Source organism: Salvelinus fontinalis, chromosome 3, assembly GCF_029448725.1.
Source record: "Salvelinus fontinalis isolate EN_2023a chromosome 3, ASM2944872v1, whole genome shotgun sequence".
NCBI classification, from domain to species: domain Eukaryota; kingdom Metazoa; phylum Chordata; class Actinopteri; order Salmoniformes; family Salmonidae; genus Salvelinus; species Salvelinus fontinalis.
The window spans coordinates 30,565,331-30,590,867 of NC_074667.1; the positions used below are offsets into that span (position 1 = coordinate 30,565,331).

At 42.2% G+C, this 25,537-nt stretch overlaps 2 protein-coding genes and 1 long non-coding RNA gene across 7 annotated transcripts in view; 2 read left to right on the forward strand and 1 right to left on the reverse strand.

Moving 5' to 3' along the window:
* The window catches only part of LOC129843481 (metabotropic glutamate receptor 2-like), a 69,520-nt gene extending 58,626 nt beyond the window's left edge, over window positions 1-10,894 (forward strand). For all 4 annotated transcript variants that reach the window (XM_055912228.1, XM_055912238.1, XM_055912247.1 and 1 more), the window contains 7 exons: window positions 2,400-2,518; window positions 2,621-2,785; window positions 3,067-3,180; window positions 3,290-3,721; window positions 4,014-4,253; window positions 7,456-7,645; window positions 8,036-10,894. In XM_055912228.1, coding sequence (XP_055768203.1) covers window positions 2,400-2,518; window positions 2,621-2,785; window positions 3,067-3,180; window positions 3,290-3,721; window positions 4,014-4,253; window positions 7,456-7,645; window positions 8,036-8,094 — 1,319 coding nt within the window. In that variant the 3' untranslated portion in view covers window positions 8,095-10,894. The remainder of the gene's footprint in view (window positions 1-2,399; window positions 2,519-2,620; window positions 2,786-3,066; window positions 3,181-3,289; window positions 3,722-4,013; window positions 4,254-7,455; window positions 7,646-8,035) is intronic.
* A 1,378-nt stretch (window positions 10,895-12,272) lies between these two features.
* On the reverse strand, window positions 12,273-17,952 carry LOC129843499 (U3 small nucleolar RNA-interacting protein 2-like). Of its 2 annotated transcripts, XM_055912255.1 has the most exons (14): window positions 17,731-17,952; window positions 17,525-17,610; window positions 17,297-17,409; window positions 17,096-17,163; window positions 16,943-16,984; window positions 16,589-16,715; window positions 16,209-16,426; window positions 15,992-16,092; window positions 15,782-15,916; window positions 15,572-15,634; window positions 15,287-15,432; window positions 13,104-13,183; window positions 12,816-12,889; window positions 12,273-12,457 (listed from the first exon to the last, which is right to left on the reverse strand). In XM_055912255.1, exons 1-14 carry the CDS (start codon window positions 17,809-17,811, stop codon window positions 12,346-12,348), a joined length of 1,446 nt encoding a protein of 481 aa, XP_055768230.1. In that variant the 5' UTR covers window positions 17,812-17,952; the 3' UTR covers window positions 12,273-12,345. The 2 variants fall into 2 exon arrangements, with proteins under 2 accessions (XP_055768230.1, XP_055768239.1); XM_055912264.1 differs by lacking the exon at window positions 12,273-12,457 and having other exon boundaries at window positions 12,860-12,913.
* A 167-nt stretch (window positions 17,953-18,119) lies between these two features.
* On the forward strand, window positions 18,120-25,355 carry LOC129843513 (uncharacterized). The gene is made up of 2 exons (XR_008757865.1): window positions 18,120-22,913; window positions 23,734-25,355. It is a non-coding gene; the product is annotated as an uncharacterized LOC129843513 (long non-coding RNA).
* The last annotated feature ends 182 nt before the right edge of the window (window positions 25,356-25,537 follow it).

Genomic DNA, 25,537 nt, shown 5'->3' on the forward strand with positions numbered 1-25,537 from the left:
ATGATCTCTGCAAGTGTGGTTCCCACCGTGAAGCATAGAGGAGGTGGAGGTGTGATGGTGTGGTGTTGCTTTGCTGGTGACAATGTCCATGATTTATTTAGAATTCAAGTCACACTTAACCAGCATGGCTACCACAGCATTCTGCAGCGATACGCCATCCCATCTGGTTTGCACTTAGTAGGACTATCATTTTTTTTTCAACAGGACAATGACCCAACACACCTCCAGGCCGTATAAGAGCTATTTGACCAAGAAGGAGAGTGATGGAGTGCTGCATCAGATGACCTGGCTTCCACAATCCCCTGACCTCAACCCAATTGAGATGGCTTGGGATGAGTTGGACCACAGAGTGGAGGAAAAGCAGCTCAGTAAACGTGGAAACTCTTTCAAGACAGTTGGAAAAGCATTCCAGGCTAAACGGGTTGAGAGAATGCCAAGACTGTGCAAAGCTGTCATCGAGGAAAAGGGTGGCTACTTAAAAGAATCTAAAATATATTTTGATTTGTTTAACACTTTTTTGGTTACTACATGATTCCATATGTGTTATTTCATAGTTTCAATGTATTCACAATTATTCTACAATGTAGAAAATATAAAAAATAAAGAAAAACCCTTGAATGAATAGGCGTGTCCAAACGTTTGGCTTGTACTGTAATTTATAGTTAAACTGTATATGTACACCACTTGACCAAAATTATGTGGACACTTGCTCATCAAACATCGCATTCCAAAATCATGGCCATTAATATGGAGTTGGTCCCACCTTTGCTGCCATAACAGCCTCCACTCTTCTGGGAAGGCGTTCCACTAGATGTTGAAACATTGCTGCGGGGACTTGCTTCCGTTCAGCCACAAGAGCATTAATGAGGTTGGGTACTGATGTTGAGCGATTAGGCCTGCCTCGCAGTTGGCGATTCAATTCATCCCAAAGGTGTTAGAAGGGATTGAGGTCAGGGCTCTGTGCAGGATAGTCAAGTTCTTCCACACCGATCTCGACAAACCATTTCGTAGGAATCTTGCTTTGTACACAGGGGCATTGTCATGCTGAAACCGAAAAGGGCCTTGCCACAAAGTTGGAAGCACAGAATCGTCTAGAATATTATTGTATGCTGTAGTGTTAAGATTTCCCTTAACTGAAACTAAGGGACATAGCCTGAACCATGAAAAACAGCCCCAGACCATTACTTCTCCTACACCAAACTTTACAGTTGGCACTATGCATTCGGGCAGGTAGCGTTCTCCTGGCATCCGTCAAACACAGATTCGTCCATCGGACTGCCAGATGTTGAAGTGTGATTCATCACTCCAGAGAAATAATTTCCTCTGCTCCAGAGTCCAATGGCGGCTAGCGTTACCCCACTCCAGCCGATGCTTGGCATTGCACATGGTGATCTTAGGCTTCTGTGCTGCTAGTCGGCCATGGAAACCCATTTCATGAAGCTCCCGACGAACAGTTCTTGTGCTGACGTTGCTTCCAGAGGCAGTGTGGAACTCGGTAGTGAGTGTTGCTACGCGCTTCTGCGCTCGGCAGTCCCGCTCTGTGAGCTTGTGCGGCTTACTACTTTGCGGCTGAGCCGTTGTTGCTCCTAGACATTTCCACTTCACAATAACAGAGCTCACAGTTGACCGGGGCAGCTCTAGCAGGGCTGGAATTTGATGAACTGACTTGTTGGAAAGGTGGCATCCTATGACGGTGCCACGTTGATAGTCACTGAGCTCTTCAGTAAGGCCATTCTACTACCAATGTTTATGTATGGAGATTGCATGGGTGTGTGCTTGATTTTATACACCTGTCAGCAACAGGTGTGGATGAAATAGCCAAACCCAGTCATTTGAAGGAGTGTCCACATACATTTGTATATATAGTGTACCATTCATGTCATCAGAAATAATACATTTAATCTATTCTTACATTTCTTATTTTCAATGTGATACCACAGAATATGTAAGAACAAAGCGGAAGCAGCTCAGAATCACATAGCAATCCTGTTATTACCTGAGCTAGTCCTAGAATGATGTGTAATTATAATTGAGTATTAAATGTTTCATCAATATTGGTACATTGGGGCAATTTGAAACAAATGCCGATCTGAATTTACCGTGAGATTGGTTTCGCAGTTTATGTTGTGTCCCTGTTGAAAAGGGTTTGGGGATGATTTGATTTGCAGTGGGATCAGTAACAAATAGGGACTCAGTAAGATGCTTAGAGTAGGCGAACAGTGTGCACTATTTTGAGAAGATGCCTCATGAATAGATGTTGCATTAAATAAATGAATTAAAAAGCAAATGGATAAGATAAAGGAAACATTGACATAACATCTCATTTGTGATTTGTTTGCAGAGTTGTTCTTTCTTCTGAAATGTCATCATTGATATACAGTATTTCTGTTTCCCCTCAGCTCCCTTCAGACCTGCCGACACGGAGAACATTGTTCGTTTTGACACCTACGGGGACAGTCTGGGCCGCTACAACATCTTCCACTACCACAAACAGGATGATAAATACGTGTATAGGAAGGTATGTAGCTCTTCATCCAGGAGTGCTGAACCACGGCTGACCCTGTGTGTCTGGGGATGGGAAAAAGTAAGAAGAATAAAGTATCTCTCCTTTCCTCTTCAGGTGGGTTACTGGGCCCAGGGCCTGATCCTGAACACCAGCCAGGTGCCATGGAGGGGCCCAGCCGGAGCGCCCCCCACCTCCCAGTGCAGTGATCCTTGCAGGAAGAACGAGGTGAAGAGCATGCAGCCTGGAGATGTGTGCTGCTGGATCTGCATCCCCTGCCAGGTAATACATCCACAAGCACGGAGAGATGAGTGTGAGAGATTCATTTATTTTTTCATTGTATAGTTTATCTTCCGATAATCAGCAGCTCACTTTGAGGGTGTGTTCCGCCCGGCGCCATTCATTTCTGCCGGTTGAATATGCACTACCTTTATTTGGGGGGGGGGGGTTGGGGGGTGTAGGATGGTTAAGTTTAGGGCTAGGGTAAGTGGATAGTAAGTTGAAATATTGTTGATAGTTTGTAGATGTTCTGTAGATGTTTAACTATCTATTTCCCCTGCCAGCCCTACCAGTACCTGCTGGATGAGTTCACCTGTGCAGACTGCAGCTTCGGACAGTGGCCCCAGGCCAACCTGACAGGCTGCTTCGACCTCCCAGAGGAGTACATCCGCTGGGAGGTACTGTCACTGTTTTACCTTATTTTTCTCCTCTTTTTAAAATATTTGTCTGTGTTTTGAGACATTTACGTGTGAAATAACACTTTAAATAAACCTTCATTTGATTTAGGATGCCTGGGCCATTGGGCCCGTCACCATCTCCTGCCTGGGCATGTTGTGTACCCTCTCCGTGGTGGGCCTGTTCTTCAAAAACAATGACACCCCTGTGGTCAAAGCCAGCGGCCGGGAGCTGTCCTATATCCTCCTGCTGGGGGTCCTGATGTGCTACAGCATGACCTTCATCTACATCGCCAAGCCCTCGATGGCCGTGTGTACCCTACGTCGACTAGGCCTGGGAACCTCCTTCGCCGTGTGCTACTCGGCACTGCTCACTAAGACCAACCGCATCGCGAGGATCTTCAGCGGGGTGAAGGACGGGGCCACACGGCCACGGTTCATCAGCCCAGCCTCCCAGGTGGCCATCTGCGGTGGACTTATCTCCTGTCAGCTCCTGGTGGCTGTGGTCTGGCTCCTGGTGGAGATGCCTGGCGTGAGGAAGGAGGTGGGCGTAATAGAGTTGGATTCCTAACATCACTCCGTGGCCTGAAATGTTTCCACACAAGCTATCAACTCATTCGCTTTTGTCAAGTGGAGGGTCGTGTATGTTTGCAGAGCAGATGATCCCTGGTTCCAGCCCAGTGAGGGTCAGGGAAGAAAGCTATACTGTTAAGCAAGCACAGTGATATTATTGCCCATCACATGAGCATAGAAATATATAATAATATTCTATATTAATATACTGTATACACTACTCTATTTCCTAATATGGTTCTGTTTTATTTAATTATATTGAGGTGAGCCCCGAAAGGAGGGATATAGTCACCCTGAAGTGCAACAGCAAGGACTCCAGCATGCTGGCTGCTCTGGCCTACAACTGCGTCCTAATCGTCCTCTGCACGGTCTACGCCTTCAAGACCAGGAAGTGTCCAGAGAACTTTAACGAGGCCAAGTTCATTGGGTTCACCATGTACACCACCTGTATCATCTGGCTGGCCTTCCAACCCATCTTCTACGTCACAGCCAGCGACTACAGGGTGAGTGGTAAAAATATACTCCAATTAGGGTTGTATAATGCTGGTAATTTTACCAAAATGTCCAGATTTTCCAGAAATCCTGGTTGGAGGTTTCCAGATTTCCTGCTTATTCCCCTTCTGATTCTGGGAATATTCTAACCAGGACTTCTGGACAATCTGGGAATTTGGAGAAAGTTACTGGAATTTTGCAACCCCAACTCCAATGTAATGAAATGACGGAGTAGAACGAGGTAATTGTACTTATCAACACTAGGGTCATTACGATATTAATGACAAGGTGGGTATATTTTCATTATTAAAGAATTCTATAAGTCCTTGAATGTGTCTTTAGTGTACCAATGGATCTACGTAACATACATAAATTCCTTTTGATCATCACCTTCTTCGTATAGCCATTCTCCAAATGACGTTCCTTATCTAATCTAAAACTCCAGTATCGCCATTTATATACGTTACATTATGAGTTGAAAAGTATGTTTTTTTTCTCCCTTCTAACATCGACAGTGAAATGTGCAGGAGATTTCCCCCAGGGAATTTAGATAGGAAGACTCTTACCACTGGGCAAAAACTGGTTGAATCAATGATGTTTCCACGTCATTTCAACCAAAAAATTCAATATGATAACGTTGAATCAAGGTGGAAAACTGATTGGATTTGAAAAAAGTCATCAACGTAAGGGAATTTCGTATTTTTAACCTAAATCCAATCCAATGACATGGCGGAATTTTTTGTTGATTTCACATTTAATTCATGTTAGTTGACAACTCAACCAAATGTAAATCAAAAGTAGATGTTAAACTGATGTCTGTGCCCAGTGGGTTGTTCCCAGCATTTCTCTACGATATTTCCACAGCTTCGTTTCCAGTTCTCAACTGAGATCAGTTCAAACAAGGGAATAGCTGGGCTTCTGAGGGCCTGATGCTAAGATTGCCTTAGTCATCTACAGACAGCCATCTGCTTAACTGATCGACTAATCGACTAATGAACACCCAGACCCAGTGACCCAGTGTGCCCCTTCTCAACACCCAAATGACGAGGCCAATATGACACCACAATATAGCCTAACAGGATAGATGACTTACTGTATATATTATATCTATATCAAAATATAGCTTAAAGGTGCTTTCATCAGCGTGTTTCAGACCTATGCAGTCTTTGTTGGCATGTAAGCAAGATAAAGAGAGACAATATGTATACAACTGACACAAAAGTTCAGTCCAGGGTGTATGATAACGGTGACCCAAGGCTGAATCTAGTCTAGTCTAATGACAGTCCGGTTGGTGTTGGTGTGCCACTGGGCTCTGGGAGGAGAAAAGAGAGGGGGAGGAGGAGGGAGTCTCATATTGGCCTTGCATCAGAATCATGAGTTTCCCCAGGCTATCTCCTCATCAACTCTATGGTGTTCTATGTACTAGCAAAAAACACCTCTGAGTTGGAAGAGAAAAGTTTGAGAGAAGAGGCGAGAAAGCAGGCGAGAAAGTAGTGAGAGACTGGATGAACAGTATTACGATGAGTGTACATATTGAATATAGATGATGAGTGTTCATATTGGAGCTGTGGTAGACAGAATAATTAAGCTAGGAAAAGGTTTTGGCTATGTAACAGAACGCTTTGCTCTCTGTTTGTGTGCCATTAATAATGACAGCAGTTGGGCTCAGCTTCCTGCATTTCAACATTGGAGATGTTCTCACATGAAAGACAAGCTGTGTTGTTCATTACATTTCAATGAACCTGGGGTCTCATATGGACATGGACATTCAGTATTCCAGACGGTGCTTCCAGCAACCGTGAAATGGCAGCCTTTTTTCTCTCTCTTTCTCTCCTGATTTCTAAGTCACCTTCTCTCTCTCTCTTAAAGCTCAAGGCTGTTGCTCTAGTCTAGTGCATGGTTCGTTAAATTATCTTATGTTAAAATATGCATTCAATAGCTCCTAGGTAGCTAAATGCCTACTGTATCTTTACATACATGCATATATATATTATCAAACCTGATGCTTGTTGAGGTCAGCGAAGGGCCATAGACAGCTCTTGGAGATTCACACTCAACTGTAACCTGGACAAAAGCAGTGTCACACTGTCATAGTGTTATTTCATCAGGGTGAAATGGAGTTCAAATTCAACAGAAACAAATCTGAAAGCCTTCCATCATACTATTACGGATTGTGCATGCTGTTAATGTACTACATAGATGTGCTTTGATGCTCAGAGTCAGACCATACTGTTGTGTGAACTGGTGATCTTTGCATGCGGAAACTGCAGTGGTACGAGGCAGCCTATTGGATGTGAAGACTGAGTAACCACAGGTCAGGAGTCAGAGCAGATTAACGATTGGCTCATGATGACAAACCAGGGCCCAGATTCACAGAACCTTTTTAAGAAGACATTTCTTCTTAACTGCCATGTTTTCCTTAACCATAGACTTAAGAAGAAAGTTAAGCAAAGTTGCTATTCCTTAAAAAGGTTATTGGAAATGTGCTTGTGCTATTTCATATGTTTCTCCTTAAGCAAAAAGTGAAGAAGAAATTAGATTCTTGAAAATAAAGTAATCTTAATTCCAAGATAGCTAACCCCTTGTCTTAAACTCAGGGCAGTGAGAGAACAAGCTCATGAAAGCAATTGAACGTTTAATTCACTCACAAACTTAATCTGAAAATTTCAGTATTGATTATTTTAAACCCAAGAACATGTTTTAGAACAGTAATCTCAGTAAGAAATATACTAGCATTATTGCCATTGCTAGCTGGAAAGCCAGCAAAAACAGTTGCCTAGCAACAAATATTTTAAGAAGATTTGTAAGACGATATTGGAGAAGTTCGAAAGAAATTCATTAAATCTTAAGTTATTGTTGAGGAATTTCACTTACAAACTATCATATGAACTTCTTTTTTTTAAGAAGCTTCTTAAGTTTTTGCGTAAGAAGTGTTTTGTGAATCTGGGCCTAGGCTCTGCCAGGACAGACAGCAGTGCCAGTCATTAGTGGGCACAGTTGAATGAGATTTCCATCAGTTTGGTCCTCCAGAGATGCTGAGAACAGCTCAACTGGTTGGCAGAAATGGCAGATAGCAAAAGACCACTGGTCACTTGTCTTGTAATAGAGCTCAATGTGTGTCAGGAAACAACAAAGACCCCAGCCCTATCAGTCTATTCAGTGAATCCTGATGATTCAACCTGTCTCCTCTTCCTGGTCTATCTCCCTATACAGGTTCAGACCACCACCATGTGTATCTCTGTCAGTCTGAGTGGCTCTGTGGTGCTAGGCTGTCTCTTCGCTCCTAAGGTCCACGTCATCCTATTCCAGCCCCAGAAGAACGTGACCACATTAAGGGTGCCTGCCAACCGCTTCGGGGCCACGGTCACCACAACATCAGCCTCCGTCCCCAGCTCCTCAAAAGGTAGCTATCACTGGCCAATATGAACGTTTCAGTCATTGTTGGTGAACATGACATGCATCTCATGACATAGATGTTGCTGGCCAAAGCACACAAGATTTAGTTATGGGTTCCAAAAATAGTGAGCCATCATCTGAAACATACATAGGTCTACTGATATTTATGATTACAGTGGTGGAGGTGTCTGTTGTGTTTGGCAACTATATAGGCGTATGCAGAACACTACTAAAATGTGCTAAAACCAGATCCCTTGGTTAAATATTTTAGCTTTAATCAATGTGAAAAACAAGCAAGTTATTTTTATTTGCTTTAAAAAAATTGTATTTTACATTTTTACTCTGTATTTTGTATTATTATTGTTGCATCAGCCTCTCTCTGCCTGTGTGCCAACAGCGGTAACAACGGTGTGTAACGGTCGTGAGGTGGTGGACTCCACTACATCCTCTTTGTGAAGAAGGTTGCGCTGCTTGTATCATTCCTCCGTTCTCCAAACAACACAAGCTACAGTGCCATCTGAAATCATCCCCTCTCATCCAACAAGGCTGCTGATGACATAACGCTCATGTCATATCTCAAGTCCCATTTACAGTAGAGACAAGTAGAGGCTTTCTCTATTCAGACAGAGGACTGTGAAAGCTAAATTATGTGACTATACATACCAGTATTACGTAATGTATGTGTAAATCCTTTTTGTATAGATTTAATAACATTGCATTGATTTTACTTGGTTTCAGGATAGACTGCTATATGAAGGGTTGCAAAGGGAGGGTATATTACTGAAAACTTTCTAAGTTTACCAGTAAACTACCAGAATTTTGGTAATTTTCAGGTTTCTTTTGGAATTTTATAAATGACATCGAGTGGCCTTTTTAGTACTTCAGATTATCACGTGTCTATAATTATGAAATAATTCAATAAGTTGATTTTAAAATGAAAAATACAAAGACAAGCAGTAAAACATTATCCTAAATATAAACCATCAACTAAGTGAACACCATTGGTGTTTAATATTATGCTTTCAGCATGAAATATCCTTTATATACACATTTATTTTACTATTTCAATATTTATGTTGTAAATGTTTTGGAATCAAACTGGTGGCAGTTGTGAAATAAGTCACTAGTTTGAAGACAATTGTTGATTAGGTGCTTTTTTCATTAATTAGGCTATATTTTCCAAACTTTATGGTTTATCTACTAGAAAATCATGGACATTATGCACACAGATATAACAAATGAATACTATATATGAATAGATATTTTTAAAAGTTATTCAAGTATAAATTAACAAAGATCAGTTTTCCATCCCAAATTTTTGTGTGTTAAGTACATGTAGGAAAAAATAATTGCACTAGTCCTGATGGAAACGACTAATTTGTTAACTTTCCAAATGTCAACAAAACACACTAGACAAGGTGGAATCTTTTTGTGTGTAAAATTAATTATGCGAGGAATTGTAATAGAAACTCCTTTATGCGCAAATATTGTAAACTTGGGAGTCACGCATGTTGTTTGGTATGTTGGTATGTTGTTTGGTCCTCCCAAAACAACTCAGGAAAGCATGCAGTTTATATAGGTTACAGATTAATTAAATTATGAACGTCACAGGGCGGTGAAAGTGGACAGTCATGAGCTTGATGCTACTTTCCAAAAAATATCGAGGGTCTTATTCTGGTGACACGATGATCAATGCTTGGCTGCTGTTTGACAAATAAAAGTAATCTTGCTCTTGTACATAATAATCTCATCATGTAGGCTATACCTGCATTGTACCTGCCAGCTGTTGGCTAGAGCATGTGCCAAGACCAGAGTGGACACACTCGCTATATAACGCAAAATATATGCTGACAAATACATCAGAAGAGTTGAAAATAAGATGGAAAACCATTTAACATGGGAATAGAAATTCAACCACAAAAGTAATTATCTGCACTACATCATCGCGCACATACTTTTTCCCACAAGTCAATTTGATGGAAATATGACCATATTGTAAGTGCATATTGTTTTTATAGAGATTTTAGAATATTCGCATTAAAATTTGTCGCAATTGGATGGATACCTAGCTATAGATTGAAATAGATTATGTTAATTGCCAAAATTCCAGAAGATTCCAGTAGCTTTGGTAAATTACCGGTAGCTTTGCAACCCTAGCTGTACGCCTTACTGTCAGTACAGAGAATCCGTATTGTGAATAAGGTGGTTCATGGTGTCATACAGTTATGTGAATACAATATCCAAACATTTCACTTCTCTTCAACTACTAGAGTTAGTATTATTAACACAAAACACTTATTGAATTCATTTTCCCCACTTCTTAAACTATACTGAACAAAAATATAAACACATGTAAAGTGTTGGTCCCATGTTTAATGAGCTGAAATAACAGATCCCAGAAATTGTCCATAAGCACAAAAAGTGTATTTCTTTTAAATTTGGTGCACATATTTGATAACATCCCCATTGGTGAGCTTTTCTCCTTTGCTAAGATAATCCATCCACCTGACAGGTGTGGCATACCAAGAAGCTGATGCAACAGCATGATCATTACACAGGTGCACCTTATGCTGGGGACAATAAAAGACCACTAAAATGTGCAGTTTTGTCACGCCACAGATGTTTAAAGTTGAGGGAGCATGCAACTGGCATAATGACTGCAGGAATGTCCACCAGAGCTGTTGCCAGAGAATGTAATGTTCATTTCTCTACCATAAACCACTTCCAACAACATTTTAGAGAATTTGGCAGTATGTTCAACCGCAGACCACATGTATTGCTTCGTGTGGACGAGCGGTTTGCTGATGTCGTTGTGAACAGAGTGCCCCATGGTAGCAGTGGGGTTATATGTGCAGGCATAAACTATAACAATGAACACAATTGCATTTTTTCAATGGCAATTTGAATGGACAAAAATACAGTGACGAGATCCTGAGGCCCATATTTTAAGGTATCTGTGACCAACAGATGCATATCTGTATTCCCAGTCATGTGAAATCCATAGATTAGGGCCTAATGAATTTATTTCAATTGACTGATTTCCTCATATGAACTGTAACTCAGTAAAATCTTTGACATTGTTGCGTTTATATTTTTGTTCAGTATACATTTGAATGACATGAGATTAACCATAGTGAAAGTGATGATTAAAAACTAGGCTACTATCAGCATGGACAATGTTTTAACGTAGACTTTGGTGAACCAGTTTGTGCTTTCTTGTAATTTATGTAAATAAAGTATAATTTTGTATTATTAAAACAAATTGTCAGTGTGTATTTTGTTCACAAAACTCCAGAGACACAAGCAATGAACTGTAAAGAGCCACTACCTCATTTTAATAACCTCAGAAATATAATCTCCTTAAATGTTACAGGTGTATCAGCAGTGTACAGTGCCTTAAAGTGTCAAAAAACACCATCTGTCTACATTGCACTACCACTGTCAGCAGAGTTGACTTGAAGTGTCAGGTTTCACACCCTACATTCACATAGGGAGGTGACACGTCACATTTTACGCTCATCCTTTTCTGGGCTCCCTCTGCACAATGGCGCTAGAGCCTAGGAGATATATTAAAAAGTGGACAGACTAGCAATTTCAGCAATTGTGGTTTCATCTCACTCTGGTATTCTACACCGGATGTAGAGCTCTCAACATGAAGAAAAATACTAAATCATTTTGTAGAATTGAAACAACCATTTTTTCTTGGTCACAGAGGGAGGAAAACATGTTGTGCGTTAGGCTGAAGTTGTAACAAGTCTGCAGACATTTAAATGTTGTCTCTGCGTCGCTCAGAGGATGCTTGGCAGAAAATGCTTGGTCGTCAGCCATATGAAATTGGGGCCAAATTTGGGCTGTCACTAAATATGATATTTATTTTACAGTTAGCTATACAGTGATATCTTATAGTAAGTCATTTCTAATTTGATTGTTACTATATCTATAAAGCATTTCAGGCCATTTCAAGCCCTATTCCATTTCAAGCCCTATTCCCCCACATTTGAATAGAAATAAATATATTTTTTAATATTTGTACTGTGTACTTAAGTGAGTACACCTCAGTAATGTTTTACTATTTTTACCAGGTGCGTTGCAGATCTTTCTAGAACTATGCAGCATTACTAGTTATTGTTTATGGCCATCTCCATCTTGGGTATGTCGATATATGCGGAAATCTAAATTTTGCCATAAAGTCCAAAAGGTCTTATCCATCTCAACCTCAGTGTGAACACCTATTAGCACCTTCATCACCTAAAAATCGAGCTAAATCTATGTTCACGTTGAGGTAAGCAACACTGAAGCATGCATGAGCGCACCAGCTGTTCCGGACAACTGATTGATCACGCTCTCCGTAGCCAATGTGAGCAAGAGACCATTAAACAGGTCAACATTCACAAGGCCTTGGGTCCAGATGGATTAGCAGAATGTGTACTCCGAGCATGTGCTGACCAACTGGCAAGTGTCTTCACTGACATTTTCAACCTCTCACTGACAGAGTAATACCTACATGTTTCAAGCAGACCACCATAGTCCCCTGTGCCCAAGAAAGCGAAGGCTTCAGTAAGATTTAAATTAGAATGAAAGTTGTTTAACAGAAACCATTTACTGTAGTTAATTGATAGGCAGCAATACAAATAGTATTTCTGGAAAGAATTTTATTTACAAAATCAAATGTCATACATATTATATTCTAAGGCATACACAGATCAGCTAGTCCCCATTCTTTTCTCCATTCACCTCTTCCTGCTCTGGCTGTTGTCGTTTCAGAGGAATAATGTAGAGTCCGTTCTTCGCGTCTTTCAGTCTCCACCATCGACCAAGCCTGAAAACAACAACCGCTTTAACAAAAACAAAGATGGCTGACAAAACAGAGCTAATGAATGAATAAAGTTTAGTAAAATTATGCGGTACATAAGAAGCCATTTAATCTTGTAATAAGGAAAGTAGGTAATGCCATCACTGCCACTGAAGCAGTCTAAGGATTTGAGAGTGAAATAACAGTGCCACCACGTGGACACATGTCATCATTGCAACTACTCCCATACAGAATACCGAAAACAGGCGTGTTTAAAGAAAGGGTAGACACTGATTATATGATCAATCAACAAGTCCGTCTATAATGCTAGTAAGTATGCTCTGGGCTATATCTCTGTATGACAGGCAAGTAGGTGGGTACCTACCTGTGCTCCTGTCCTACTCCTGCCACCAGGAACTTCCCAGAACTGGAGAACTTTAGACTGTTGACAAAACCATTCTACAAGAGAGGAAACCGAATATGCTGTATTGAAAATACATATTTTTTTAGCGCAGAACACTCTTACTAGGCAATTCCTCATACATATATAGGCGATATAAATAGGCCCAATGCTTAATGTTTGAATTATAGCCAATGGTGCTACCCACATATTGCTATGCTACACAACGCACGGTGTATTAGGTATGGAGCAGTGTAGCTGGGACTTGCTTACCACAGGGATGCTGAAGAGAGGCTCCAGATGACGGAACCCCTGACCACATTTCCACAGCTGCACTTTAGAGTTGTGGGAACCTGCAGAGTGACGAGACAACCGGTGTTCAATTACAACAGCATCAATTGGACATGTAAATATTAGCGGTCAATTGCGAATTCAGGTCCAAGTCTGCTATGAATGTGTGCACTAATACAGAGCATGCTGATATTCCCACGCACACTGCGTCGATTTACAGTATGCATTATAGCAAGGGGGTGGAAGTTTCAGGCTGATTGTCAGATAACTCACACAGGGTGTGTGTATAGAAGAGACAGTGTATAGCAAGGTTGGTGAATATGACTCTCACAGCCGAGGCAACTTGCCAATAGTGTATACACCAAGCACTGCAAGAACTGAGTGTACAAACCATTAAGAACACCGTCTCTTTCCATGACAGACTGACCAGGGGAAAGCTATGATCCCTTACTGAAGTCACTTGATAAATCCACTTCAAATCAGTGTAGATGAAAGGGAGGAGACAGGTTACAGGACTTACAGTTAAAGTCGGATGTTTACATACAATTAGTTTGGAGTCATTAAAACTTGTTTTTCAACCATTTCACAAATTTCTTATTAAACTATAATTTTGGCAAGTCGGTTAGGACATCTACTTTGTGCATGACACAAGTCATTTTTCCAACAATTGTTTACAGACAGATTATTTCACTTATCATTCACTGTATCACAATTCCAGTGGGTCAGAAGTTTACATACACTAAGTTGACTGTGCCTTTAAACAGCTTGGAAAATTGCAGAAAATTATGTCATGGCTTTAGAAGCTTCTGATAGGCTAATTGACATCATTTGAGTCGATTGGAGGTGTACCTGTGGATGCATTTCAAGGCCTACCTTCAAACTCAGTGCCTCTTTACTTGACATCATGGGAAAATCAAAAGAAATCAGCCAAGACCTCAGAAAAAGAATTGTAGATCTCCACAAGTTTGGTTCATCCTTGGGAGCAATTTCCAAACACCTGAAGATACCACGTTCATCTGTACAAACAATAGTACGCAAGTAAAAACACCGTGGGACCACGCAGCCGTCATACCGCTCAGGAAGGAGACGCATCCTGTCTCCTAGAGATGAATGTACATTGGTCGAAAAGTGCAAATCAATGCCAGAACAGCAAAGGACCTTGTGAAGATGCTGGAGGAAACAGGTACAAAAGTATCTATATCCACAGTAAAACAAGTCCTATTTCGACATACCCGAAAGGCCACTCAGCAAGGAAGAAGCCACTGCGCCAAAACCAGATCTGTCAGGAGGAATGGGCCAAAATTTACCCAACCTATTGTAGGAAGCTTGTGGAAGGCGACCCGAAATGTTTGACCCAATTTAAAGGCAATGCTACCAAATACGAATTGAGTGCATGTAACCCTCTGACCCACTCGGAATGTGATGAAATAAATAAAAGCTGAAATAAATCCTTCTCTACTATTTTTCTGACATTTCACATTCTTAAAATAAAGTGGTGATCCTAACTGACCTAAAAAGGGAATTTTTACTATGAATAAATGTCAGGAATTGTGAAGAAGTGAGTTTAAATGTATTTGGCTAAGGTGTATGTAAACTTCCGACTTCAACTGTATAAGCCTTGAGACAATTGAGACATGGATGGTGTATGTGTGCTATTCAGAGAGTGAATGGGCTACACAAAATATTTAAATGCCTTTGAATGGTGTATGGTAGTTGGTGCCAGGTGCACCGGTTTGTGTCAAGAACTGCAACGCTGCTGTTCATTTTTTTTTTTTTACACTCAACAGTTTCCTGTGTGTATCAACTATGGTTCACCACCCAAAGGACATCCAGCCAACTTGGAACAACTGTGGGAAGTATTGGAGTCAACATGGGTCAGGATTCCTGTGCAACGCTTGACACCTTGTACAGTCCATGCCCTGACAAATTGAGCCTGTTCTGAGAGAACAGGGGTAACACCTATTAGGAAGGTGTTCCTAATGTTTGGTATACTCAGATATAACTTATATTCAACAATCAATATACACTATGTCAGAACAATCAAAAAATAACCTTAATTATAACAGTTTTAACTTTGACAACTCAATATTCGGAAAGAGTTAATGTTTTGTAAACTCAGTGTAGATCCGTGTTATAAAGCTGGTGACTCTCACAGCCGTTGGTACCTGAGGCTACGGTGTCAGAGTTCTGCAGAGCTGCCACGGCCGCTACCCAGTAGGGCTGCTCCAGTCCCGAGTCGCTATGCCGACCGTGGGCTGCCTTCACCATGCTAAGGGGCTTCTTTTTGTTCACACTCCACAGGGAGACAGAGCTGGAGGGAGGACGAGAGAAAGCTTTTTAGACTAATGAAAACATTTGTAACGAACCATTCCCTCACTCACAAAGCGGTTGCAGAACTGCTACAGAGGTGAAGTACGACGACACCTAGTGGAGTATAAATCCACATTTACCCATCGTCAGCGCCTGTTATCATGTGTTCCTCGTTAATGAGCTGGATACAGTCGATGGAGCCCCTGAGAGAGAAAGAGCGAAAATGAGTGGGAGGAGCAATACCAGTATGTCAACACACAAGGATAATAGACACTCGCTGAGAACAACAAAGACTAGGCCTATGCAGTGTTGTGAGACTGACTAACACAGAGGAGACCAGGGGGACTCACTCATGGCCATGGAACACTAGCTGGGACTCCTCAGCGATCTTCCACACCCTCACAGTGCGGTCCCTCCCCCCTGCAGTCACACAGCGCTCCCGACTCCCACTGTCCAGCCCTGTGATCACATCCTGGTGACCAAACCTAGGGAGACACATGGTCAATAAAACAAACACAAATCACATGCCAAAACATAGACATTACTATTCAGCTACTTACAGTGTTTCCACATAGGCATTTTCGTCCACGTTCCACACCTTGATGGAGCGGTCATGAGAGGCACTGTACAAGTCATGGGTGCCCCTCCTGAAGGATAGGCCCTGTGGAGGAGAGATGGCACTGGTTGTGAAGGTAAATATGAAAGGATGAGAAAGCAATGGGAGAAAGCAGATTGGAAAAAATAATACGGGAAGGTGTGAAAGGGAGTATATTTTACCGATACTGGGCCTCTATGTCCTGTGAACTTGTATAGGTGTTTACATGTTGCTGCCTCCCAGATCATGATCAACTTATTCATGTCTCCAGTAGCCAGGTATTTGCCATCCGATGATATAGACATACATAGGACATGGGACGTATGTCCCACATGGCGATCCTCTGTTCCTTTCCTCCCACCAGCTATCGTATGAAGTATCTTACCACTCTCAACATCCCCTGCAGTTAGAGAAGACAATGGGAGAATGCATGAGTAAGTTCACTTTGGCTGTGTTGCATTCTAGGTCACATGCAACTGATTTTGAACATTCTATTTCAGTACAACAAACCTATTTCAGATTATTTTGGCAAAGAGAGTAAACAAATATTCTCCAGACTCACATTTGATGATGGAGCAGTCTTTGGAAGCAGAAAATATGTGTTGGTCATCAGGAGAGATGACCAGACAGGTGACTGGCAGCTTGTGGCCCCTAAACAGACAAATCTCTGACACATCTGGTGGCAGGAGCTGGAGACCATGACAACATAGGGACACATGAAGAGGACTGACAACTTACGCTACGGGCCATAGAAAACTCATAGCACACCATGTTCCAATATCCATAGTAGTATACCACTTAGAATGCAAAATATACATAGTTTCGTTCTAAGTAGTAAAAGAGTGAATGATGGGCATGTGAATGATGGGCATGCACAGGGTGCTTTTATGGGAGACATCAAAACAAAGATACTCACATCTTTTGCAACCATCCGTTGGAGCTGTCCTTTTTGCTCAAGCTGAGGGGGGAAAATGAAATGTTAACTATGAGATAAATAGCAGCAACCAAACTCATGTGACATTTACTAGGGCTATACAAGCAACACAATGATGTAGCTAGTTACACTTACCACTTCTTCTTGAAGTCTTCCAGCAATCAGGTCCATCTCAAAGGACTCCTCCTCTGCCTTCTTTTCTTCTGTTGATAAGACATGACGAAGACAAACCAGTCAAGCATCAGATTAATGAAATGTCATTAAAACGTTGACGTTACCCATTTTAGGAGAGCTTTGTTGAAATTGATAATAGGTTTTTAGTAGCTCTTCCCTTACCCTCATCCCTCAATTGGTCGAGGTAAAGTTTAGCTAATCGTAGTTTTTTCTCTTGTGGGGTCTCATCAAACTCTTCTTCGACATTGGCCCTCCGTTTTCTGTGCAGTGAAAAACTACACAAAGAGATTGATTCAACGCATAGTTTGTCCACGCATACGCCTAAAAGGAAATCAGTTGGTTAGCCAACTTAGCTAGTTAGCCAACTACACTTCGAGTAAGTTAGCATACCCTTCTGTTTCAGAGTCGCTGGAGATTTCTTCATTGTGCTTTGAAATTAGTTTTTTCTTGAGTTTGTTTCCTGTGTCTGTATCATTCTAATGCACCAACAAAAACAAATATCAACGATTAAAAGAAAGCTACGTGTTAGATAGCATTGTAATATGTAGATCGCAAACTAAGTGCTAGGCTAAGTGTAGTTAACGTTAGCTCCGTACCTTTCGTTTTGAACCTGCTGAATTCTCGTTCTTTTTGAAAACCTTTGGGGGTCCTTTTTTCTTTATAAAGAAAGACGACATGATAAGATTATATAGATTGAGTAACTATGAGGCACTGTTACAATCTTTACACTAGTTGGCACACATTTCGTCCACGGAAATCAACATTGCACCCACATGGGCTCTCGCTCTTCTAATTCAACCGAACTATGGACACCACAAATCATGTTTTAAAATAGAGGATTTAATTGGATAATATTGAGGCATCGGTTTGTCCCGCCCACAAGTACATAGCTCTCATTGGACAGTCGAGCAAGTAGGAACTAAAAGTCCAGATTTGATTGGCTGAGAATGCATTTAAACATCAGTACAAAAAGTATGCAGGGTAGGGTTGGGCATTCCGGCTCTTTTCAGTGAGCCGGCTCGTTCGGCTTTTCTCTCTCTTCTTTATTGCCATGTTATAACCAGCAGCACACAGCAATGCTGACCATATTTTCCTTTTATGAGAGATTTGCATTCAGAAATGAAAGCTGCCTCACTTTCGAGGGGCTGATGCGGTTTCTTCTCTCAGTAAATATTTGTCCCATTTTCGAGAAGACCCTCTCAGAGGGAACGGATGTGGACATTATGCAGAGTCTCCCTGTCATGACTTTAGTAAGTCTTGGGTATCTTCAAATCTTCAATGAAGTGACATGTAACCGACATGTAAGAAGTGGTTACCCTTGATGTCTAGCAGTCAGTGGTAAGGCAAACTGCAGTAGCTTTTTGGACTCTTTCCCATACTGAATCCTGTGTGCTCTCGTACAGTTGTGGAATAAGTGATTTTGAAAGGGTTTTCCTGCTTGGAATTGTGTACATTGGATTTAGACTATTGCAATAATGTATAAAACCTCTGTCCTCCACGATCGAAAATGGCTGGAAATCGGTGGCAATCATTTTAGCCAATGCAATATCAATTTGGCCTTGTTTTGCTACAGACAGACTTTGGCATAAACTGGTCCATAGAAGACTGCGTTGCTGTGGGTCGCGGAGTAGGCCTACTTGACTGAGTGGATACGTCTCCACGTGTGGAGGTGCAGGCTCCACCACTATCACTAGCAGGCCCGCTAGTTTCTCGAAGCTCTGCTACAGCTAGCTTCACAGTTGGGTGCACAGTTCGCATATGCCGGTGTAGGTTGTGCGTAGAAACGGCTTTATATGCGATTTTGATGTTACACAAAAATTCAAAAGGCAGCTTGAAAACTTGATTGCTGACTAGCAAAACATGTTGGGTCTATGTCAACAATGGACAAATGAAACAAATACCAAAACATCGGTTTTGGGTGGAATTGTCCTTTAAGGATGCTTTCGTGAAAAAGTGTTTGATCACATCCAACTACGTTGATCATTTTAATTGGCTGATATGGAATTTGTTACCGGATATAATCAAGGTGCTCAGCTGGTCGTACTTAGCATAGGGCCTATTTGGTCAGGTTTGCCTATGCGAAAAGCTAGCCATTTAATACCAAAGGTCTGAACCTCGGGTCTAAGCAAAAGTTTGCGAGTATTACTCTCTTCTCTAATACGTTGACAGAGATGAACTACTTGATGACCCAAATGAGAAAAACAGCCCATGATCTGAGGACTGTTCTGACCACACCCGGGGGCAGCAGGGAAACAATGTGAACAAAGTTGTCATCCCACAGAGCTGTGAGGGACAGAGCATCTCTTATGCCAACTTGCCAGTTCATGTGTCACAGATGGTGTCACAGGAGGTAGAGGTGAGGTCACAACATCAGGCCATTACACATTGTAGTTGCTGCTACAGGCACATTAAACGTATCCTTTCAGGCAAAGTATGTATATAGCCTGGGTTCGGACAGACAACCTGAAATTTGGCCTAAGGGTTACTTTAGCCTGGTTAAACCAAACCGAATGCTGCACCCACAGCTAAAACAATGGTAAGCGCAGTCTGGTATAACCAGGATAGGGGTACTTATGATGAAAGGAGATACACAATATCCAATCGTTGCCGGTCAAAAAAATACAGCAATGCAAATAAAGTCTCTCTAAAATGAAACAAGGTCTGTCTCTGTCACAACAACTTTGCAATGTACTCTGAGAATGGACACTTTGTTTTGTCTTGAACTTTATCAGGATGCTAACTGCACCTTCCTCCTGGGGTCTTAGAGTGCAGAGGGACCTGTACAAGGGGATCTCAGAGATCATGGACTTCAAAAATTACATCTCAGCCATGCTAAGTGTGCTGTTTGATAGGGAGACTCTGGGCACACACAGTCTGTAGGGCAGGAGGTGTAGCATTGCTAAAGTGTAGACCCAGAAATCTCAACTCACCCCTGACATCATGAGAGCCCTTCTAAGTACTGTACCTTGTATCTTTCATATTGCTGTCTATGTTATTCAACGATTATTTAATCAGGTTGTCTCATTGAGGTCGGAGTCATAGCTCTATGGGGAGTTCATAAAGTTCTGGATGTAGAAAACCCTTACATTCCCTATCTTGAACACTAACTCCCAGCCCTCTCTAACTCTTGAAACAAGTAGCCCCAACTCCATTGTTGACAGGCTACTCTGTTTGCACCTCTGGAGCTCTCCAGTTACATGCCACACCTAGTGACCTCTGATTCGGACATTTGACCCCCCCATCACTACCTCTGACCCTGCCCACCTGCAACAGGCCGTCCAACAGGCAGGTAGGACCGGGATAAGTATAAGAGCACGGTCCAGCCCAGTCTGGCCTTAGTCTTCAGCAAGTAGTGGCGGAATGAGGAGCTCTCTCATAAACCTCTGCTATGCACACCAACAGCTGGGCCACAGCCCAGGTACCTTTGCCCCTGCACCCCTGGACTCTCCCAACACACACTAGGGTTAGTGCGCCACTGACCTATGTAAGTGAAATCTACTGGGACAAGGCACAGTCATTTATATATGTTGTACATGTATAGTTTGACTGTTAGTTATTAATATGTAACAACCTGTCTATGGTCCATTGTTGCATAACCTAAGATGACTGCCACCATGGTCATATCCTAAAGGCCTATTGTTTACATATTAGAATAATGACCTAGCATACTAGCATTTTGCTAGCCGCTAATTGTATACTGCCTATATCACTGTGCTATGCCTCACTGTGTAGCCTAGCGTGCTAGCTGCTGTTGTATATATTACTGTGTGCTATGTTAGCCATACTAGCCAACATTGCTAGCGTTGCTGATGCTAGTTGCTTTGTATATACCGTGCACTGTATTTAGCCTACTAACTCATTGCCTAGCCCAGTGCGCTAGGCAATTTCCAATGCATAGCTACTGCCTTAGCTATTGTATATATTGTCTCCACTGTTTGCTATGTTTAGCTTGTTGGCATGTTAATGCCGCCCTTTAGCAATGTAGCTATGTATGTAAGCCATTGTTTTATAATACTTTTTAATATTTGTAGCTACTTTTTAAGTAAATACCTGCAGTCAACTTGTGCAATACGTTAGAAAATAAAGAACATTGCGTTCTTCATTTCACCTGTCACATTATTATGTAGCTTACAATAGTACAGTCACGTCACATGGTGTTTGTTTACAATTACACAACGATGAGAGACCGGAGCCTTGTGAGTCACTCACTGTAGAGCAGCATGCGCCAGGTGATCTAATTACAGTACGGAATTCACAACTAAATGTTTGCCAGCTAGATATCTTATAAGATAACTGTCTAAAATCTACTAAATGCTTTGCAGTTGTCCATTTGATTTGCTAATTTTGTAGCTAGTTAGCTTTCTGGCTAAGTGTTAAGCTTCTTCCAAAATCAAGCATTCGCTTGGTAACAGCAGAGAATTCCCTCCTGTTTCAAGAGCCTTGTTGGCTAATATTTGTTTTGTGTGTGCAGCAAACTGTTAGTAGCAGTTTTGAGTTACTTGTATACTTTTATAGTTTAGGTCAGAAACTGTACAAAATGTTTGAAATGCACTCGTTAGCATTTAGTTAGCATTCTCTATGAGGTTTCCGTAGTACTTGTTACCATTTTGTTAGCGTTCTAGTAAGTGACGTTTTTTTGGGCTTAGAATATTAATACTTTTTAAATAAATACCTGCAGTCAACTTGTGCACTAGGTAATAGATAAAGCAGATCGCGTTCATCATTTCACCCGTTTTTTCATTAAAGCTTACCGGTACTAGTTTCCCAAAACAATGGTTTGTGTCACGCCTGCTCCCGCTGCACTTCATTACGCACACCTGTCACCATCATTACTCGCAGCTGCGCAATATTGAACTCACCTGGACTCCAATACTTTGTTGATTACCCCCTCTTTATCGGTCTGCTCCTCACATTATTCCCTGTGTCAGAATTTATGTCGTTATTTTTCCCCTGTCGAGACACTGTTTCTGTCCTTTTTCATGTCCGTTGTTCATTAAATGTTCTCCCTGTACCTGCTTCTCATCTCCAGTGTCTATCCTCACGTAATGCTGACACCAAAATTGGAAGCATCTGGGAGGCCTTATTTTTTGTTGGTGATGTCGGGTCCGGGTGCCGTCGTCGATGGAACCGGGGGTGCCTCAGCTAGCTCGTCGTGCTTCCACACCCTAGCTGGCTCGAGAGATTTTTCTTGCCCCGGTGGGCTTGGCAGGTACCCATTCTACGTCATTCTTCAGCCGGCCATTAGGCTCCCACACCTCAGCTGGTTCATCAGGCTCCCACGTCTCCGCGGGATCGTCAGGCTCCCACGCCTCAGCCGGTTCGCCAGGCTCCCACGTCTCTGCTGGTTCGTCAGACTTCTATGCCCCCCGTCAGGCTCGCCCAGGTGGGATGCCGGGTGGTGCCCCTAGAGGGGGGATGCTGTCACGCCTGCCCCCGCGCCCCCTCTCTGGCGCTCGAGGGAGCCAGGCTGCCCTTCATTACACTCATCTGTCACCATCATTACGCACCGCTGCGCAATATTGGACTCACCTGGACTCCATTACTTTGTTGATTTCCCCCTCTTTATCTGTCTGCTCCTCACGTTATTCCCTGTGTGAGCATTGATGTTGTTTTTTTGCCCCTGTCCAGATGCTGTTCCTGTCCTGTTTCATGTCCGTTGTTCATTAAATACTCTCCCTGTACCTGCTTCTCGTCTCCAACTTCGATCCTCACAGGTTTGAGCCAGTCACGTGTGTTTGTTTACTAAGAGGCACAAGGAGCAAAATGGTAGCTTCGTGAGGTGAGTAATTTCTGCAGCACAACTTAAGTGAGGCGATCAAGTTACACTTGTATGAAATTCACTGCTAATGCTTGCCAGCTACATATCTTATAACTATTAAGTTAACTATCTAAGATGTGCCAAATCAATTCTCTCCAGCTGGGTTTTGCTAACTTGCTAAGTGGCTAACGTTAGCTTGCAAGATCAAGCTTCCTGGTAACAGCAGCAGAGATCATCCCCTCCTAGATTAAGATAATATCTGTTTTGTGCATGCCACAAACTGCGTTTTGAGATACTTGCATAACTTTATGAGCATTTACCTAGCATTCGGTACGAGAAATTATTTAGTACTTGTTAGCATTTTGTTAGCATTCTGGTAAGTTATGTTTTTGGGGCTTTTTTTCAGTTTGAAAAAAAATTGGTGGCCCTTGTGTACACTATGTGTAATACTGAATATCCCGGAATGGCACAGGCACAATATGAAGGTTTCAAATCTGGATACCGCCCAACCCTAATATATGTACACTACTGTTACCATAGCACATTGCTATCACCTTATTACCACTGTTTAAAATGCTCTTAATTATCTTCTTTCATATAATCCATTACCATTAGTTCCCTCCTCTGTAAATGTGTGTGTTGTGTGCCTGTCTTGGGTGTGAAATTAAGTGTGGATTTGATCCTTGTCTCCTGCTGGTCATTATCAGTCTTCTTACTGGGACTCTGGGGCAGTTGTTCCTATACTAAACCGGCACCTCTTTCGGAGACCGCATATTAAAGCCTTTTTTCATTTCAAATTATAAAATATATTGATAATACATGTTTCAATTATTTTCCACAGCAAGTGAGGATAACATTTGGTGAGGATTACAGTGTGATCTGAGCTGCCGTCAGAACAAAGTTGAATAATGAAGACAAACGGTTGACTTGGGATACGTTAAAACATAACTATATACCAGGTTAGAATCACACAATTGTTGACATTGCAAGTACTGTAAATGCAGTGTTTTGTTCCTCCAACAGATGTCAGTATGTAGCAGTTTAGGAAGTCACTTTTGATCAGAAGGATTTTGACTATCAAATCAAATCACATTTTATTTGAAACATGCACCGAATACAACAGGTGTATGCCACACTCTGATCTGTTTCACCTGTCTTTGTGCTTGTCTCCACCCCCCTCCGGGTGTCGCCCATCTTCCCAATTATCTCCAGTGTATATATACCTGTGTTCTCTGTTTGTCTGTTGCCAATTCATTTAGTTTGTCAAGCCTACCAGCGGTTTTCCCCTTGCACCTGTCTGTTTCAAGTTCTTGTTTTCCTGGTTTTGACCATTTCTGCCTGCCCTGACCCTGAGCCTGCCTGTCGTTCTGTACCATGTCATATCACACTGGACTATTGACCTCTGCCTGCCCTGACTCTGGGACTGCCTGCCGTTCTGTACCTTTTGGACTCTGATCTGGATTACCGACCTCTGCCTGCCCTTGAACTGTCATTTTGCCTGCCCCCTGTTCTTGTAATAAACTTGTGTTACTTCGACACTGTCTGCATCTGGGACATCTCCTGAGCCTTGACAGTACGAACTGGCCATGACTGACCCAGCAGACTTGGATCAGCTCCACAATGCCATCTCCTCCCAAGGAGCCACCATTGGAGAGCACGAGGAGATGCATCGTGGTCTGATGGAAGGGTTCCAGACCTTAGCAGAACGCCATGACCGAGCATTGAACACATTGCTGGAGCAGAGCAATTCCGCTGGTTGTCTGTTAGGCAGCCTACCACGACGGTAACCTCCCAGCCCCTCAGTAACCTGGCTGTTAGCAGCGCCGTCTCCCCGCCTCCCCGGCCACCCGCTTACCTCCCCCAGAACGATTCGATGGAGAGTCGGGCACCTGGTGGAGATTATAACAGAACATGGCCAATATGTTCAAATGTTCATAGATGACCTGCAGGGTCAAATAATAATAATCACAGTGGTTGTCGAGGGTGCAACAGGTCAGCACCTCAGGAGTAAATGTCATTTGGCTTTTCATAGCCGATCATTCAGAGTATCTCTACCGCTCCTGCTGTCTCTAGAGAGTTGAAAACAGCAGGTCTGGAACAGGTAGCACATCCAGTGAACAGGTCAGGGTTCCATAGCCGCAGGCAGAACAGTTGAAACTGAGCAGCAACACGGCCAGGTGGACTGGGGACAGCAAGGAGCCGTCAGGCCAGGTAGTCCTGAGGCATGGTCCTAGGAATGATTTAAGAGTACTGTAGATTATATATATTATAGATTTTATTTGTGATATATTCACTCACATAGTAGCCTTAAAAACACATTGTACTATAAGGATTGTGCCTGTTAAATAAATGTCTTTCCAATTCCCACTCATCTCACAATTTTCAGTTTGGTTTTCACTGATGCTATTAAATGACTTCTTGCAACTGTTTATCCAAATAAAATAAAGCATGTTGAACCCTTAACTCTGTGTGTGTGTGTGTGTACTCTTAGGACCCAGGGAAGTCCTGGATGGACAGGAGGAGGACAGAGAAGTGTGTGTTTAGACTGATGCATAGCATTCAATGTGTGACAGTCACAGCCATATACTGACTGAGAGATGAGAGTGTGGGCGGGACAATGAGGGTGGGCGTAGTTTCACAAAAGC